Below are 16,096 nucleotides of genomic sequence, written 5' to 3'. Positions count from 1 at the left end.
AGAACCCTGTGGCCATGGCACTTGAGGCCAGGGTTTGGTGGCCATGGAGGGGTTGGGCTGATGTTGGCCTGGATGACCTCAGAGAGCTTTTCCAACCCAAACCCTTCTGTGACTGTGTGAGCTGGGAGCAGGTTGGCTTAATGGTCAGCACTGGCATTTGGGGCAGGGGTAGAGGCAGGTTGGGGTTAGGGTTGTGGCTAGAGTTCAGGGTTAGGGTTAGGGTTGAGGATAAAGGTAGAGTTTCAGAGTTAGGGTTAGTTAAGGTTAGCATTAGGGTTAGAACTGGGTTTAGGGTTGGAGGGTAGGGCTAAGGTTTTGTGTTGGGGTTAGGGTTAAGGTTCATGTTAGGACCAGTACCAAGGGTTTAGGTCCATGCAGACAGGAGGGTTTGGATGAGGGCTGAGGCTGGGATCAGCCTGAGGGCTGAGGTCCAGGGCTGGAGTTGGGCTCAGGGGGAGGGGGCTGAAGGCTTCCAGAGCTGGATTTCTGCTGGTGGGCGTGAGAGTGCCTGTCCCTCCTGCTCCTGGCAGCCCAGAGGAAGGGGCATGGCAGCATGTCCTTGTCCCCCTGCCACCCCCAAGCAGGGATCTTTAAAGCCCACACATTTGGCCTGTACCCGGGGAGCACCCCCAGCCCCCTAGCACTGGGCAGAACCATGGGGGTGCTGCTGATCCCCCTGAGTGAACGGACTCAAGGACCCCTGCCCTGCTGAGATGTGCCCCTCTGAGCCCAGCATCTCTCCCACCACTGGCCCCCTGTCCCTCACACCCTCCCACCCTGTATCCATGCAGCCCAGCTTGCTGGAGCGGCTCTTTGGCTTGGTGCCCGTGGTGGTGTCTGTTACCTCCCTGGCATGTTTAATTCATGGGGCAGGAGGAAGGCTGGCAGCAGGGAGCCCCTTAGCTGCCCCCCAGCTCCTTGGCATCCCAGTGACCCCAAACAGGTGCTGTTTGGGACCCTGCTCCTGCCTGCCATCCCATCGGGACCACAGTGGGACTGGGGCAGAGGGCAGGGGGGGTTGACCCTTCTTGTGGCCTTCTAGTATCTGCAGGGGGCTCCAAGAAAGCTGGGGAGGGACTTTGGAGGGTGTCAGGGATAGAACTGGGGGGGATGGAGCAAAAGGAGAAGTGGGGAGCTGGAGACTGGCTGTGAGGAAGAAGTTGTTGGCCAGGAGGGTGGTGAGAGCCTGGCCCAGGCTGCCCAGGGAGGTGGTGGAAGCCTCCTGCTCGGCCCTGGAGGTGTTTGCAGCCAGGCTGGAGGTGGCTGTGAGCAACCAGCTGTGGGGTGAGGTGTCCCTGCCCAGGGCAGGGGCTTGGAGCTGGCTGAGCCCTGAGCTCCCTTCCCCCCCTGCCAGCTCTGGGATTCTATAATGAAAGTACAGTCACACCCAGCTGGATGTGCTCCTCTGCCACCTGTGCTGGATTCTGTGGTCCTGCTCTGGCAGGGGGGTTGGACTCGATGATCTCCGGAGCTCCCTTCCAGCCCCTGTGACCCTGCGACCCTGCCGCGGGGCATCCCGGTGGGGCTGCAGCCCGGGCGCTGTCTGCCGCGTCCGCCCCAGCGAGCAGCAGTTCTGACAGAGCCGTTCCTCACCGTCAGCCTTTTGTTGGAGCTGCCCAGTGGGGCCTGTCTGGAGCCCTGAATAGGATCAAATCCCACAGCCAGACACACACCACCCCCCGGCAGCGCGGCCGAGCCCGTCCCCGACACCGCTCCTGCTGCGGGGCTGCTGCGGGGCTGGGCTGCTCCGCTCTCACCCCAGCCATGCCGGCCCGGGACCCCCCCAGCCCAGGCACCTGCATGAAGCTCTTGGTGCTGCTGCTTTGGAACCTCCTGGTGTGGAGGGAGGCTGAGACGAGGTCGGCGGCTGCTGAGAAGTTGGCAGTGTCGGCTCCGGGAGGTAATGGGGAGAGGGGTCATGGCCGTCTGCTGGGGGGTAGATAGGGTGCCGGGGGGGCGCACCCTAGGTAGTGTCCCCTGGGGTCAGGGTAGGGTGGTGGAGGGGTGATGGGCACTCAGGGATGGCAGTGGGGGTCTTGATGGCTGATGGGGGCTGGGGATAGAATAGGATGGGGTTGGGGGGGAGCATGGGGCTGGGGATGGGATGGGACTTGGGGGGCTGAGGTTGCTGATGGGATGAAGGTGGTGATGGGATGGTGCTGGGGGGTGGTGTCAGGGACTGGTGACGGGATGGAGGTTGGGGGGGTGGTGGTCAGGATGGTAATGGGATGGAGCTGGTGATGGGATGGAGCTGGGGGGGTGCCAGGGACTGGTGATGGGATGGAGCTGGGGAGTGGTGCCAGGGACTGGTGATGGGATGGAGCTGGGGGGGGCCAGGGACTGGTGATGGGATGGAGCTGGGGGGCATGGGGATATTGATGGGATGGAGCTGGGGAGTGGTGCCAGGGACTGGTGATGGGATGGAGCTGGGGGGGGCCAGGGACTGGTGATGGGATGGAGCTGGGGGGGTGCCAGGGACTGGTGATGGGATGGAGCTGGGGGGGTGCCAGGGACTGGTGATGGGATGGAGCTGGGGAGTGGTGCCAGGGACTGGTGATGGGATGGAGCTGGGGGGCATGGGGATATTGATGGGATGGAGCTGGGGAGTGGTGCCAGGGACTGGTGATGGGATGGAGCTGGGGGGGTCCCAGGGACTGGTGATGGGATGGAGCTGGGGGGGTGCCAGGGACTGGTGATGGGATGGAGCTGGGGGGTGCCAGGAACTGGTGATGGGATGGAGCTGGGGGGTGCCAGGGACTGGTGATGGGATGGAGCTGGGGGTTCAGGCTGGGAATGGCATTGAGCAGGTGAGGGGATGGAGCTGAGGGGGGCGGGGGGGTCACGGGGCTGGTGATGGGGGCTAGTGATGGGTCCAGCCCGGTGGGCTCTGGGTGCTGGCAGGACAGAGATGGGGAGGGGGGGCAGTGGGTACATTCCTGGCAGTCTCAGCTCACCCATGCGAGACGGGGGCTCAGCGGGCTGCCCCCCCGCCCCCCGCCCCGGCCCCTGCCTCTTTTGTGCTCGCAGTCCAAAAGTGCTTTCTTCTGTCCCCTCAAGTCTCCATGGCGACCCGGGTGCCTTCTCCGTGTCCCCGGCAGAGGCCGCACCCTTTGGGGGGCTGTGGGAGTGGTTTGGCTGTTCCCACGGCCCCCGAAAGGGCTCATCTCCTGCCCGTGTCCATCCTGGCTCCCTCCCCGACCCCTTTTGTCGTCCCCTCCCCAGCTCTCAGCATGAAGGAGACCTTCCTGGTGCTCTCACTGCACAACAAACTGAGGAGCAAAGTGCAGCCTCCCGCTGCCAACATGCAGAAGCTGGTGAGTGCCCCCCGCCGTGTCCTGTGGTGCCCCCCCAGTGTGCCCTGGTCATGCCACACGTGCACACCAAGGGCAGGGCCGGTCCTCCGGGGTGTCCCCTGTGCCCTGCCATGGCCTTTGGAGTCCCCTGATCGTGCCACACCTGTACATACCAAGGACCAGGCTGGCCCCCGGGGCATCCCCGTGTGCTCTGTGCCTCTTGATGTCCTCTGACCCTCCTGCTCCTGCACACACCAAGGTCAGGGCTGGTCCCCTGGGACGTCCCTGTGTCCTCTGATGCCTCTTGATGTCTCCTGACCCTCCTGCTCCTGCACACACCAAGGTCAGGGCTGGTCCCCTGGGACGTCCCTGTGTCCTCTGATGCCTCTTGATGTCCCCTGACCCTCCTGCTCCTGCACACACCAAGGTCAGGGCTGGTCCCCTGGGACGTCCCTGTGTCCTCTGCTGCCTCTTGATGTCCCCTGACCCTCCTGCTCCTGCACACCCCAAGGACAAGGCTGGTCCCTGGAATCCTATGAGAGGTTTCTACCACATCTCATGATGGCCCTCAGTGTCCCCTGACCATCCCACTCCTGCACACCCCAAGGGCAAGGTCCTTTGGTGTCCTGCATGGTGACACAGCTGCCCAAGGGTGTTGGTGGGGGTCAGCAGGTGTGTGAGACAAGCCTGGATGAGGCACTTGGTGCCATGGGCTGGTTGATTAGTTAGGGTTGGGTGATGGGTTGGACTTGATCTTGGAGGTGTCTTCCAACCTGGCTGATTGTGTGATTCTGTGACCCCCACATGTGATGATCACAGACCACAGGGTGGGAGGGGTTGGAAGGGACCTCCAGGCATCATCGAGTCCAACCCCCACTGCCAGAGCAGGACCCCAGGATCCAGCACAGGGGGCACAGGGACACATCCAGACAGGGCTGGGAAGGCTCCAGAGCAGGAGACTCCACAACCTCTCTGGGCAGCCTGCTCCAGGCCTCTGGGAGCCTTACAGCCAAGAAGTTCTTCCTCACGCTGAGGTGGAACCTCCTGTGCTGCAGTTTCCATCCCTTGCCCCTTGGCCTACCCCAGGACACAGTGAGCAGAGGCTCTCCCCTCCCCCTTGACCCCCAGCCCTCAAATATTGATAGATATTGATCAGCTCCCTCTCAACCTTCTCTTCTCCATATTGAACAGCCAGAGGGCTCTCAGCCTCTCCTCACGACGGCCCTGGCTGTGCCCTACTCGCCCCACACCTGCACATGGCAAGGTCAGGGCTGTACTTTCGCAGCCCCAAGTCCACCCTCCCATGACCCCCAACCCTCCGCTTGCTCTGGCCATCCCCAACCGCCTCCCCGGGACGGTTCCCCTCTGTCGCCACGGCGGCTGTCCCCGGTGGGGACGCTGGGCGGCTCAGGGCACACCCCCCCCAGGAGTGGAGCGAGGAGCTGGGCCGGCTGGCCGGGGCGCGGGCGGCCGGCTGCCTGCGGGGCCCTGCTCCGCAGCCCGTCCCACAGCTGGGCTGGAGCGAGGCGCTGCTGCCGGCGGGCGGCGGCGGCTTCGGGGCCGTCCTGGAGCGCTGGTTCGCCGAGGGAGAGCGATACGACTACGGCAGCGGCCGCTGTGCCCCCAACGCCACCTGCCGCCGCTACACACAGGTGGGCACGGCGCGGGGCGGGGGGCACGGCGCGGGGGGCGCGGCGCTGGGGGTGAGAGGGGGGTGCGGGGCGAGGGGCACGGCGCGGGGGGCACGGCGCTGGGGGTGAGAGGGGGGTGCGGGGCGGGGGGCACGGCGCGGGGGGGCACGGCGCTGGGGGTGAGAGGGGGGTGCGGGGCGGGGGGCACGGCGCTGGGGGTGAGAGGGGGGTGCGGGACGGGGGGCACGGCGCGGGGGTTGGGCGGGGGTGCGGGGCGGGGGGCACGGCGCGGGGGGTGGGCGGGGGGCACGGCGCTGGGGATGAGAGGGGGGTGCGGGGCGGGGGGCACGGCGCTGGGGGTGAGAGGGAGTTGCGGGGCGGGGGGCGCGGCGCTGGGGGTGAGAGGGGGGTGCGGGGCGGGGGGCACGGCGCGGGGGGTACGATGCTGGGGGTGGGCGGGGGGCACGGCGGTGGGGGTGAGCGGGGGGCACGGCGCGGGGGGCGCGGCGCTGGGGGTGAGAGGGGGGTGCGGGGCGGGGGGCGCGGCGCTGGGGGTGAGAGGGGGGTGCGGGGAGGGGGGTGCGGGGCGGGGGGTGCGGGGCGGGGGGCGCGGCACGGGTGACAGCAGCTCTCCTCCAGCTGGTGTGGGCCACCGCGGGGCAGCTGGGCTGCGGCCGCCACCTGTGCCACGGCCGCCACGGCCCCAGCGAGGCCTTCGCCTGCGCCTACGCCCCGGGGTAAGGGCAGGGGGCAAGGAGGAAGGGGGGCTGTGTGCTGGGGGCGGGGCTTCAAGTGGGTGGGGAGAGGGCGGGGGTACGCCTCGTGGGCGTGGCTTTCAATGGGTGGGGCGGGGGCCGTGGGGGAGGGGCCGTGGAGGCCATACGTTGTGGGCGGGGCTATAAGTGGGTGGGGGAGAGCGTGCGGGGAGGGGGCGGGGCTATGTGTTGTGGGCAAGGCCTGTGGGGAGGGGGCGGGGCTCTGCATTGGGGGCAGGGTTATCCGCGGGAGGGGAGGGGCCTATGAGAGATGGGGGCTCTGGTGGGCTGCAGGGGTGGGGCCTGTTTGGGGGCAGGGCCTGTGCGGGAGGGTGGGGCCTGCAGGGGTGGAGCTGTGAGTGGGAGGGGCAGGGCCACGAGAAGGGGGCGGTGCTGTGTTCTGGGGTGGAGCTAACATTATGAGGGGTGGGGCCTACAGGAAGTGGGGCCTGCGGGGGGCGGGGCTGTGACGGGGCTGGGCCAACAGTGGGGGCGGGGTCTATGGACAGTTGGGGCTGTGGGGGGATGCAGGGGTGGGGCCTATTTGGGGGTGGGACCTTTGTGGGATGAGTGGGGGCTGAGAAGGCGGGGCTAAGAGCAGGAGGGGTGGGACATGAACAAGTGGGAGGGGCTGTGCAGGAGGGGCGGGGCTGTGTCTTGGGGCGGGGCCTCTGGGGCAGGACTGGGAAGGGGACAATGGGGATTGGGATAGGGTGGGTGGGGCTCAGAGGAACCCTCCCTCCGGGGTTGGATAGGGTGCCCAGAGGGGTGTGTCCAGGCTGGCCAATGGGGATGTATGGTGAGGGGTTAGGGTGGGGCCTCACCCCGAGGTGGGTGGGGCTTAGCGCAGTGGGTGGGGCTGTGCTGCTGGAAGCAGGCGTGGCTCTGCGCTGCGGGCGTGGCTTGTAGAATGCGGCGGGGCCGGGCATGTGGGCGGGGCCGTGCCCCCCAAGGGGCGTGTCCCGCAGCGCGGGCAGGGCACAGAGCCGGGCAGCTGCCTGCCCCCGCAGGGGCAACTGGGAGGCGGCCGGGACGCCGGTGCCGCCCTACCAGCAGGGCCCCTGGTGCTCGCTCTGCACCGCCGCTCTCTCCGGCTGCTTCAAGTCCTGGGACCACGGCGGTGGTCTCTGCGGTGAGTCCCGCCGCCCCGCCCCGCCCCGGGCCCCGCCCCGGGCCCCGCCCCGGGCCCCGCCGCAGCCCGGCACACCCAGGACACCTCTGTGCCCCGCCCAGAGGTGCCCCGCAACCCCTGTCGCATGAGCTGCAGGAACGGAGGCAGCCTGGACATGGGCAGCTGCCAGTGCCGCTGCCCCCCTGCCCACACCGGACGCTACTGCCAAGGTGAGGGGCACCCAGCACCCACACCGCCCACACTGCCCCCAACGTCCCCACCTCCCACACCGCCCACACTGCCCACACCGCCCACACTGCCCCCAACATCCCCACCTCCCACACTGCCCACACCGCCCACACTGCCCCCACCGTCCCCACCTCCCACACCTCCCACACTGCCCACACCGCCCACACTGCCCACACCGTCCCCACCTCCCACACTGCCCACACCGCCCACACTGCCCACACTGCCCTCACCGTCCCCACCTCCCACACTGCCCCCACCGTCCCCACCTCCCACACCTCCCACACCTCCCACACCTCCCACACCGCCCACACCTCCCACACTGCCCACACCGCCCACACCGCCCACACTGCCCCCACCGTCCCCACCGCCCACACCGCCCACACCGCCCACACTGCCCACACCGTCCCCACCTCCCACACCGCCCACACCGCCCCCACTGCCCCCACCGTCCCCACCTCCCACACCGCCCACACCGCCCCCACTGCCCCCACCGTCCCCACCTCCCACACTGCCCACACCGCCCACACCGCCCACACTGCCCACACTGCCCCCACCGTCCCCACCTCCCACACTGCCCACACCGCCCACACCGTCCCCACCGCCCACACCGCCCACACTGCCCACACTGCCCCCACCGTCCCCACCTCCCACACTGCCCACACCGTCCCCACCTCCCACACTGCCCACACTGCCCACACCATCCCCACCTCCCACACTGCCCCCACCTCCCACACTGCCCACACCGCCCACACCGCCCACACCGTCCCCACCTCCCACACTGCCCACACCGCCCACACTGCCCACACTGCCCACACCGTCCCCACCTCCCACACTGCCCACACCGCCCACACTGCCCACACTGCCCCCACCGTCCCCACCTCCCACACTGCCCACACCGCCCACACCGCCCACACTGCCCACACCGCCCACACCGCCCACACCGCCCACACTGCCCACACCGTCCCCACCTCCCACACTGCCCACACCACCCACACTGCCCACACTGCCCACACCGTCCCCACCTCCCACACCTCCCACACTGCCCACACCGCCCACACTGCCCACACCGCCCACACTGCCCACACTGCCCACACCGTCCCCACCTCCCACACCGCCCACACTGCCCACACTGCCCCCACCGTCCCCACCTCCCACACTGCCCACACCGCCCACACTGCCCACACTGCCCACACCGTCCCCACCTCCCACACCGCCCACACTGCCCACACTGCCCCCACCGTCCCCACCTCCCACACTGCCCACACTGCCCACACCGCCCACACTGCCCCCACCGTCCCCACCTCCCACACCGCCCACACCGCCCACACCGCCCACACTGCCCACACTGCCCCCACCGTCCCCACCTCCCACACTGCCCACACTGCCCCCACCGTCCCCACCTCCCACACCGCCCACACTGCCCACACTGCCCACACCGTCCCCACCTCCCACACCGTCCACACCTCCCACACCGCCCCTCTTGCCCACACCACCCCCACACTGCCTACACCATCCTCACCCCCCACACCTCCCCCCTTGCCCACACCGCCCCCACCTCCCACACCACCCCCACACTGCCTACACCATCCTCACCTCCCACACCTCCCCCCTTGCCCACACCGCCCCCACCTCCCACACCACCCCCACACTGCCTACACCATCCTCACCTCCCACACCTCCCCCCTTGCCCACACCGCCCCCACCTCCCACACCACCCCCACACTGCCTACACCATCCTCACCTCCCACACTTCCCTGACTTCCCCCACACCACCCCCACACCTCCCACACCTCCCTGACCTCCCACACCGCCCCCACCCCACCTATACCATCAACACCCCCCCCCCCACGCACACCAGCTGCTACTGCCAGGGTGAGGGGCACCACCATCCACACCACCCACACCACCCCCGTCTCCCCAGTGCCACGGGCATGGCCACTGCCTGTGCAGTGTGGGTGCAGTGCATGCCGTGCATGGGCGGTGCACTGCATGCCCACGGGGTGGGGGGCGGTGCAGTGCATGCAGCGCGCAGCCAGCGCAGCAGTCGCCGTCTGCTGCATGCAGCAGCCCAGAGCAGCCCGAGGGCCGTGTGCGCGGCAGGCAGGGGGCAGGCGGGGGGCTGCAGCGCCCCCCGCAGCCCAGCAGCAGGCGGTGTCGCCCACAGTGCGGTGCAGCGGGCAGTGCCTGCACGGGACGCTGCGGAAGGAGGAGTGCTCCTGCCTCTGCCACGCCGGCTACGGCGGCCCCGACTGCGGCAGTGAGTCTGTGCCTGCCCCCGCGGCAGGGACTCCCCTGCCCCCCCCCCCCCCGCAGCGAGGCTCAGCGCCCCCCAGCGAGCACAGCCCACGGCCAGCAGCATCCCTCCTGCCCCCTCCCCTCTGCCCTCAGCCAAGGTTCGCTTCCCCTTCCACACCTGTGACCTGCGGATCGATGGGGACTGCTTCACGGTGTCCCCCGAGGCTGACACCTACTACGGAGCCAAGGTCAAGTGCCAGGTGAGTGCCCAGCGTGCCGCCAGCAGCCCCTCTGCGGCTCGACGATGCCACCTGTGACTCACAGCACCACTGTGAACCTCTCCGGGGCACCTCTGCTGGAGAGGCTCCAGAGGAGCCCTTGAGGATAAGCAGAGGGCTGCAGAACCTCCCCTGTGGGGCCGGGCTGGGAGAGCTGCGGCTGTGCAGCCCGGAGAGGAGAAGGCTCCAGGGAGACCTCAGAGCAGCCTGCCAGGACCTGAAGGGGCTCCAGGAGGGCTGGGGAGGACTTTGGACAAGGGCTGGGAGTGCCAGAAGGGAAGGGAAGGGAAGGGAATGGAATGGAATGGAATGGAATGGAATAGAATAGAATAGAATAGAATAGAATAGAATAGAATAGAATAGAATAGAATTAACCAGGTTGGAAGAGCTCAGAGCTCACCCAGCCCAACCTCTCCCCCAGCACCATCTGAGCAACTCAACCACGGCACCAAGGGCCTCAGCCAGGCTCTGCCTAAACACCTCCAGGGCTGGGGACTCCACCACCTCCCTGGGCAGCACATCCCCAGGGCCAATCTCTCTCACTGTGAAGAATTTCTTCCTCACCTCCAGCCTAAACCTCCCCTGGCACAGCTTGAGACTGTGTCCTCTTGTTCTGGGGCTGGGGGCCTGGGAGAAGAGCCCAACCCCCACCTGGCTCCAACCTCCCTGCAGGCAGTTGCAGAGAGCAAGAAGGTCTCCCCTGAGCCTCCTCTTCTGCAGGCTCCAACCCCAGCTCCCTCAGCCTCTCCTCCCAGGGCTGTGCCCCAGACCCCTCCCCAGCTTTGTTGCCCTTCTCTGGACACCTTCCAGCAGCTCAACCTCTTTCCTGACCTGAGGAGCCCAGAGCTGGACACAGGACTCCAGGTGTGGCCTGAGCAGTGCTGAGCACAGGGCAGGATCAGCTCCCTGCTGCTGCTGGCCACACTCTGCCTGCTGCAGGCCAGGCTGCCCTTGGCCTTCTTGGCCCCCTGGGCACACTGCTGGCTCCTGTTCAGCTGCTCTCCACCACTCTCCCCAGCTCCCTCTCTGCCTGGCTGCTCTCAGCCACTCTGACTGCCAGGAGCAGGGAGAATGGCTTGGAGCTGGGAGAGGGCAGAGGGAGAGTGGAGAGGAGGAAGGAATTGTTGGCAGGGAGGCTGGGGAGAGCCTGGCACAGGCTGCCCAGGGAGGCTGTGGCTGCCCCCTGCCTGGAGGGGTTCCAGGCCAGGCTGGAGGAGGCCTGGAGCAGCCTGGGCTGGGGGGAGGGGTCCCTGGGCAGGGCAGGGGCTTGGAGCTGGCTGAGCTGGGAGGTCCCTCCCGGGCTGAGCCATTGGGTGAGGCTCTGAGGCGGTCTGGTGCCAGCCTGCTGCCTGCCCCGCAGGAGAAGGGAGCGATGCTGGCACAGGTCAGGAGCCAGAAGGTGCAGGACATCCTGGCCTTCTACCTCAGCCGCCTGGAGAGCGGCAACAGGCTGGCAGAGACCGGCTACGAGACTGGCAACTTCTGGATCGGTGAGCAAGGGTGCCAGGCACGGGGGCACCGGCCTGGGGGTGTGCCCGGCCTGGGGTGGTTGTGCCCAGCCTGGGGGTGGTTGTGCTGAACCTGGGGGTGGTTGTGCCCGGCCTGGGGTGGTTGTGCTGAACCTGGGGGTGGTTGTGCCCAGCCTGGGGGTGGTTGTGCCCAGCCTGGGGGTGGTTGTGCTGAACCTGGGGGTGGTTGTGCCCAGCCTGGGGGTGGTTGTGCCCGGCCTGGGGGTGGTTGTGCCCGGCCTGGGGGTGGTTGTGCTGAACCTGGGGGTGGTTGTGCCCAGCCTGGGGGTGGTTGTGCCCAGCCTGGGGGTGGTTGTGCCCAGCCTGGGGGTGGTTGTGCCCAGCCTGGGGGTGGTTGTGCTGAACCTGGGGGTGGTTGTGCCCAGCCTGGGGGTGGTTGTGCCCAGCCTGGGGGTGGTTGTGCTGAACCTGGGGGTGGTTGTGCCCGGCCTGGGGGTGGTTGTGCCCAGCCTGGGGGTGGTTGTGCCCAGCCTGGGGGTGGTTGTGCTGAACCTGGGGGTGGTTGTGCCCAGCCTGGGGGTGGTTGTGCTGAACCTGGGGGTGGTTGTGCCCGGCCTGGGGGTGGTTGTGCTGAACCTGGGGGTGGTTGTGCCCAGCCTGGGGGTGGTTGTGCTGAACCTGGGGGTGGTTGTGCCCAGCCTGGGGGTGGTTGTGCCGAACCTGGGGGTGGTTGTGCCCAGCCTGGGGGTGGTTGTGCCCGGCCTGGGGGTGGTTGTGCTGAACCTGGGGGTGGTTGTGCCCAGCCTGGGGGTGGTTGTGCCCGGCCTGGGGGTGGTTGTGCTGAACCTGGGGGTGGTTGTGCCCAGCCTGGGGGTGGTTGTGCCCGGCCTGGGGGTGGTTGTGCCCAGCCTGGGGGTGGTTGTGCCCAGCCTGGGGGTGGTTGTGCTGAACCTGGGGGTGGTTGTGCCCAGCCTGGGGGTGGTTGTGCCCAGCCTGGGGGTGGTTGTGCTGAACCTGGGGGTGGTTGTGCCCGGCCTGGGGGTGGTTGTGCCCAGCCTGGGGGTGGTTGTGCCAAGCCTGGGGGTGGTTGTGCCCAGCCTGGGGGTGGTTGTGCTGAACCTGGGGGTGGTTGTGCCCGGCCTGGGGGTGGTTGTGCCCAGCCTGGGGGTGGTTGTGCCAAGCCTGGGGGTGGTTGTGCTGAACCTGGGGGTGGTTGTGCCCAGCCTGGGGGTGGTTGTGCCCAGCCTGGGGGTGGTTGTGCTGAACCTGGGGGTGGTTGTGCCCAGCCTGGGGGTGGTTGTGCCCAGCCTGGGGGTGGTTGTGCTGAACCGGGGGGTGGTTGTGCCCAGCCTGGGGGTGGTTGTGCCCAGCCTGGGGGTGGTTGTGCTGAACCTGGGGGTGGTTGTGCCCAGCCTGGGGGTGGTTGTGCCCGGCCTGGGGGTGGTTGTGCTGAACCTGGGGGTGGTTGTGCTGAACCTGGGGTGGTTGTGCCCAGCCTGGGGGTGGTTGTGCTGAACCTGGGGGTGGTTGTGCTGAACCTGGGGGTGGTTGTGCCCAGCCTGGGGGTGGTTGTGCCCGGCCTGGGGGTGGTTGTGCCCAGCCTGGGGGTGGTTGTGCTGAACCTGGGGGTGGTTGTGCTGAACCTGGGGGTGGTTGTGCCCAGCCTGGGGGTGGTTGTGCCCAGCCTGGGGGTGGTTGTGCTGAACCTGGGGGTGGTTGTGCCCGGCCTGGGGGTGGTTGTGCCCAGCCTGGGGGTGGTTGTGCCCAGCCTGGGGGTGGTTGTGCTGAACCTGGGGGTGGTTGTGCCCGGCCTGGGGGTGGTTGTGCCCGGCCTGGGGGTGGTTGTGCTGAACCTGGGGGTGGTTGTGCCCAGCCAGGGGGTGGTTGTGCCCGGCCTGGGGGTGGTTGTGCCCAGCCTGGGGGTGGTTGTGCTGAACCTGGGGGTGGTTGTGCCCAGCCAGGGGGTGGTTGTGCCCGGCCTGGGGGTGGTTGTGCCCAGCCTGGGGGTGGTTGTGCCCAGCCAGGGGGTGGTTGTGCTGAACCTGGGGGTGGTTGTGCCCAGCCTGGGGGTGGTTGTGCCCGGCCTGGGGGTGGTTGTGCCCAGCCTGGGGGTGGTTGTGCTGAACCTGGGGGTGGTTGTGCCCGGCCTGGGGGTGGTTGTGCTGAACCTGGGGGTGGTTGTGCCCTGCCTGGGGGTGGTTGTGCTGAACCTGGGGGTGGTTGTGCCCGGCCTGGGGGTGGTTGTGCCCAGCCTGGGGGTGGTTGTGCCCTGCCTGGGGGTGGTTGTGCTGAACCTGGGGGTGGTTGTGCCCTGCCTGGGGGTGGTTGTGCCCGGCCTGGGGGTGGTTGTGCTGAACCTGGGGGTGGTTGTGCCCGGCCTGGGGGTGGTTGTGCTGAACCTGGGGGTGGTTGTGCCCGGCCTGGGGGTGGTTGTGCCCAGCCTGGGGGTGGTTGTGCCCAGCCTGGGGGTGGTTGTGCTGAACCTGGGGGTGGTTGTGCTGAACCTGGGGGTGGTTGTGCCCAGCCAGGGGGTGGTTGTGCCCGGCCTGGGGGTGGTTGTGCCCAGCCTGGGGGTGGTTGTGCTGAACCTGGGGGTGGTTGTGCCCGGCCTGGGGGTGGTTGTGCTGAACCTGGGGGTGGTTGTGCCCGGCCTGGGGGTGGTTGTGCCCAGCCTGGGGGTGGTTGTGCTGAACCTGGGGGTGGTTGTGCCAACCTCACCTCCTGCCCTGCTGCCTCCCTGCCCCCAGGTCTCACCTACAAGCCCTCCAAGGCCTCCTTCCGCTGGGCCGCGGGGGAGGGCTCCTCCTTCACCAGCTTTGCCTTCGGGCAGCCGGACAGCCAGGGGTAAGTGCGTGCCGGGTGCCAGCCTGCGCTGCGGGGTGCCAGCGCCGCGGGGTGCCAGCCAGCGCCATGGGGTGCCAGTGCCGCGGGGTGCCAGCCAGCGCCGTGGGATGCCAGTGCCGCGGGGTGCCAGCCAGCGCCGCGGGGTGCCAGCCTGCACCACGGAGTGCCAGTGCTGTGGGGTGCCAGCCTGCGCCGCGGGGTGCCAGCCTGCGCCGAGGGGTGCCAGCCTGCGCCACGGGGTGCCAGCCAGCGCTGCGGGGTGCCAGCCTGCGCCGCGGGGTGCCAGCCTGCGCCGCGGAGTGCCAGCCAGCGCCACGGGGTGCCAGTGCCGCAGGGTGCCAGCCTGCGCCATGGGGTGCCAGCCTGTGCCGCGGGGTGCCAGTGCCGCGGGGTGCCAGCCAGCGCCGCAGGGTGCCAGCCAGCGCCTCGGGGTGCCAGTGCCGCGGGGTGCCAGCCAGCGCCGCGGGGTGCCAGCCAGCGCCGCGGGGTGCCAGCCTGCGCCGCGGGTGCCAGCCAGCGCCTCGGGGTGCCAGCCAGCGCCGCGGGGTGCCAGCCAGCGCCTCGGGGTGCCAGTGCTGCGGGGTGCCAGCCAGCGCCGCGGGGTGCCAGCCAGCGCCGCGGGGTGCCAGCCAGTGCCGCGGGGTGCCAGCGCCGCGGGGTGCCAGCCAGTGCCGCGGGGTGCCAGCCAGCGCCTCGGGGTGCCAGCCAGTGCCGCGGGGTGCCAGCCAGTGCCGCGGGGTGCCAGCCAGCGCCTCGGGGTGCCAGCCAGCGCCGTGGGGTGCCAGCCAGCGCCGCGGGGTGCCAGCCTGCGCCGCGGGGTGCCAGCCTGTGCTGCGGGGTGCCAGCCTGCGCCGCGGGGTGCCAGCCAGCGCCATGGGGTGCCAGTGCCGCGGGGTGCCAGCCAGCGCCGCGGGGTGCCAGCGCCGTGCCCGGCCTCACCACCCTGCCGGGGGGGCACAGGTTCAGCAACTGCGTGGAGATGCAGGCCGCAGCTGCCTTCAACTGGAACGACCAGCGCTGCCGTGCCCGCAACCGCTACATCTGCCACCTGGGTGAGTGCGCAGCGCCCTGCCGGCCCGGTGCCAGCGCCGGCCCGGGTGCCACTGCCGGCCCGGTGTGCCCGGCTGCCGGCCCAGGGTGCCCAGCTGCCAGCCCGGGGTGCCCAGCTCCTAGCCCAGGGGTGCCAGCTGCCGGCCCGGGGTGCCCAGCTGCCAGCCCGGGTGCCCAGCTACCAGCATGGGGGTGCCAGTGCCGGCCCGGTGTGCCCAGCTGCTGGCCTGGGGTGCCCAGCTGATAGCCCGGGGTGCCACTGCCAGCCCGGGGTGCCCAGCTGCCAGCCTGGGGTGCCAGTTGCTGGCCTGGGAGTACCCAGCTGCCAGCCCGGGGTGCCAGCTTCCACCATGGAGGTACCCAGCTGCCACCATGGTGGTGCCCAGCTGCCAGCCCAGGGGTGCCCAGCTGCCACCATGGTGGTGCCCAGCTGCCAGCCCAGGGGTACCCAGCTGCCGGCTCGGTGTGCCCAGCTGCCAGCATGGGGTTCGGCCAGCCCTGCCCAGCCCCCTGGGTGCTTCCCTGCCTGCAGGGGGATGCTGACTCTCTCTGTCCCACCTCAGCCCAGGAGCACATCTCCCTCTGGCAGCAGGAGCCCTGAGCTGGCAGCCCTGGGCACTGCCCAGTGCTGGCCACTGTGCCAGGCTTGCGGCGCAGGAGGACCTTGGTGCTGTGCCAAGGCCAAACCACAGCTCAGGAGGACCCCACAGCCTTGCCAAGCCTAGACCATGGCTCAGGAGGATCCCACGGCCTTGCCAAGCCTAGACCATGGCTCAGGAGGACCCCACAGCCATGCCAAGCCTGGACCATGGCTCAGGAGGATCCCACAGCCATGCCCAGCCTGGCTCAGGGCTCAGGAGGACCCCACGGCCATGCCAAGCCTGGACCATGGCTCAGGAGGACCCCACAGCCTTGCCAAGCCTGGACCATGGCTCAAGAGGACCCCATGGCCTTGCCAAGCCTGGACCATGGCTCAGGAGGATCCCACGGCCATGCCCAGCCTGGACCATGGCTCAGGAGGACCCCACGGCCATGCCAAGCCTGGACCATGGCTCAGGAGGACCCCACGGCCTTGCCAAGCCTGGACCATGGCTCAGGAGGACCCCATGGCCTTGCCCAGCCTGGACCATGGCTCAGGAGGACCCCACGGCCATGCCAAGCCTGGACCATGGCTCAGGAGG

The 16,096-nt window shown here is 69.0% G+C and overlaps 1 protein-coding gene across 1 annotated transcript; it reads left to right on the top strand.

The window, feature by feature from the left end:
- The first annotated feature begins 1,764 nt into the window (after positions 1-1,764).
- On the top strand, positions 1,765-15,516 carry LOC128898185 (C-type lectin domain family 18 member A-like). Its single transcript, XM_054170279.1, has 12 exons — positions 1,765-1,900; positions 3,223-3,314; positions 4,721-4,945; positions 5,564-5,661; positions 6,690-6,811; positions 6,913-7,020; positions 9,204-9,296; positions 9,428-9,534; positions 10,913-11,042; positions 13,769-13,865; positions 14,826-14,917; positions 15,479-15,516. The coding sequence occupies exons 1-12, from the start codon at positions 1,765-1,767 to the stop codon at positions 15,514-15,516; spliced, it is 1,338 nt and encodes a 445-aa protein (XP_054026254.1).
- Positions 15,517-16,096: the final 580 nt, after the last annotated feature.

This window comes from Dryobates pubescens, chromosome 19 (assembly GCF_014839835.1).
Source record: "Dryobates pubescens isolate bDryPub1 chromosome 19, bDryPub1.pri, whole genome shotgun sequence".
NCBI lineage: Eukaryota > Metazoa > Chordata > Aves > Piciformes > Picidae > Dryobates > Dryobates pubescens.
The sequence above is the reverse complement of the archived record's forward strand: the minus strand, read 5'-3'. Positions and strand labels throughout refer to the sequence as shown.

What these genes read in the sequence shown, in the direction of transcription:
- LOC128898185 (XM_054170279.1), top strand. Translation starts at nt 1,765, where the DNA reads ATGCCGGCCCGGGACCCCCCCAGCCCAGGCACCTGCATGAAGCTCTTG. An exon ending in CTGCCAACATGCAGAAGCTG is followed by an intron (nt 3,315 to 4,720) that starts GTGAGTGCCCCC and finishes CACCCCCCCCAG; the next exon opens with GAGTGGAGCGAGGAGCTGGG. An exon ending in GGGCAGCCGGACAGCCAGGG is followed by an intron (nt 13,866 to 14,825) that starts GTAAGTGCGTGC and finishes GGGGGGGCACAG; the next exon opens with GTTCAGCAACTGCGTGGAGA.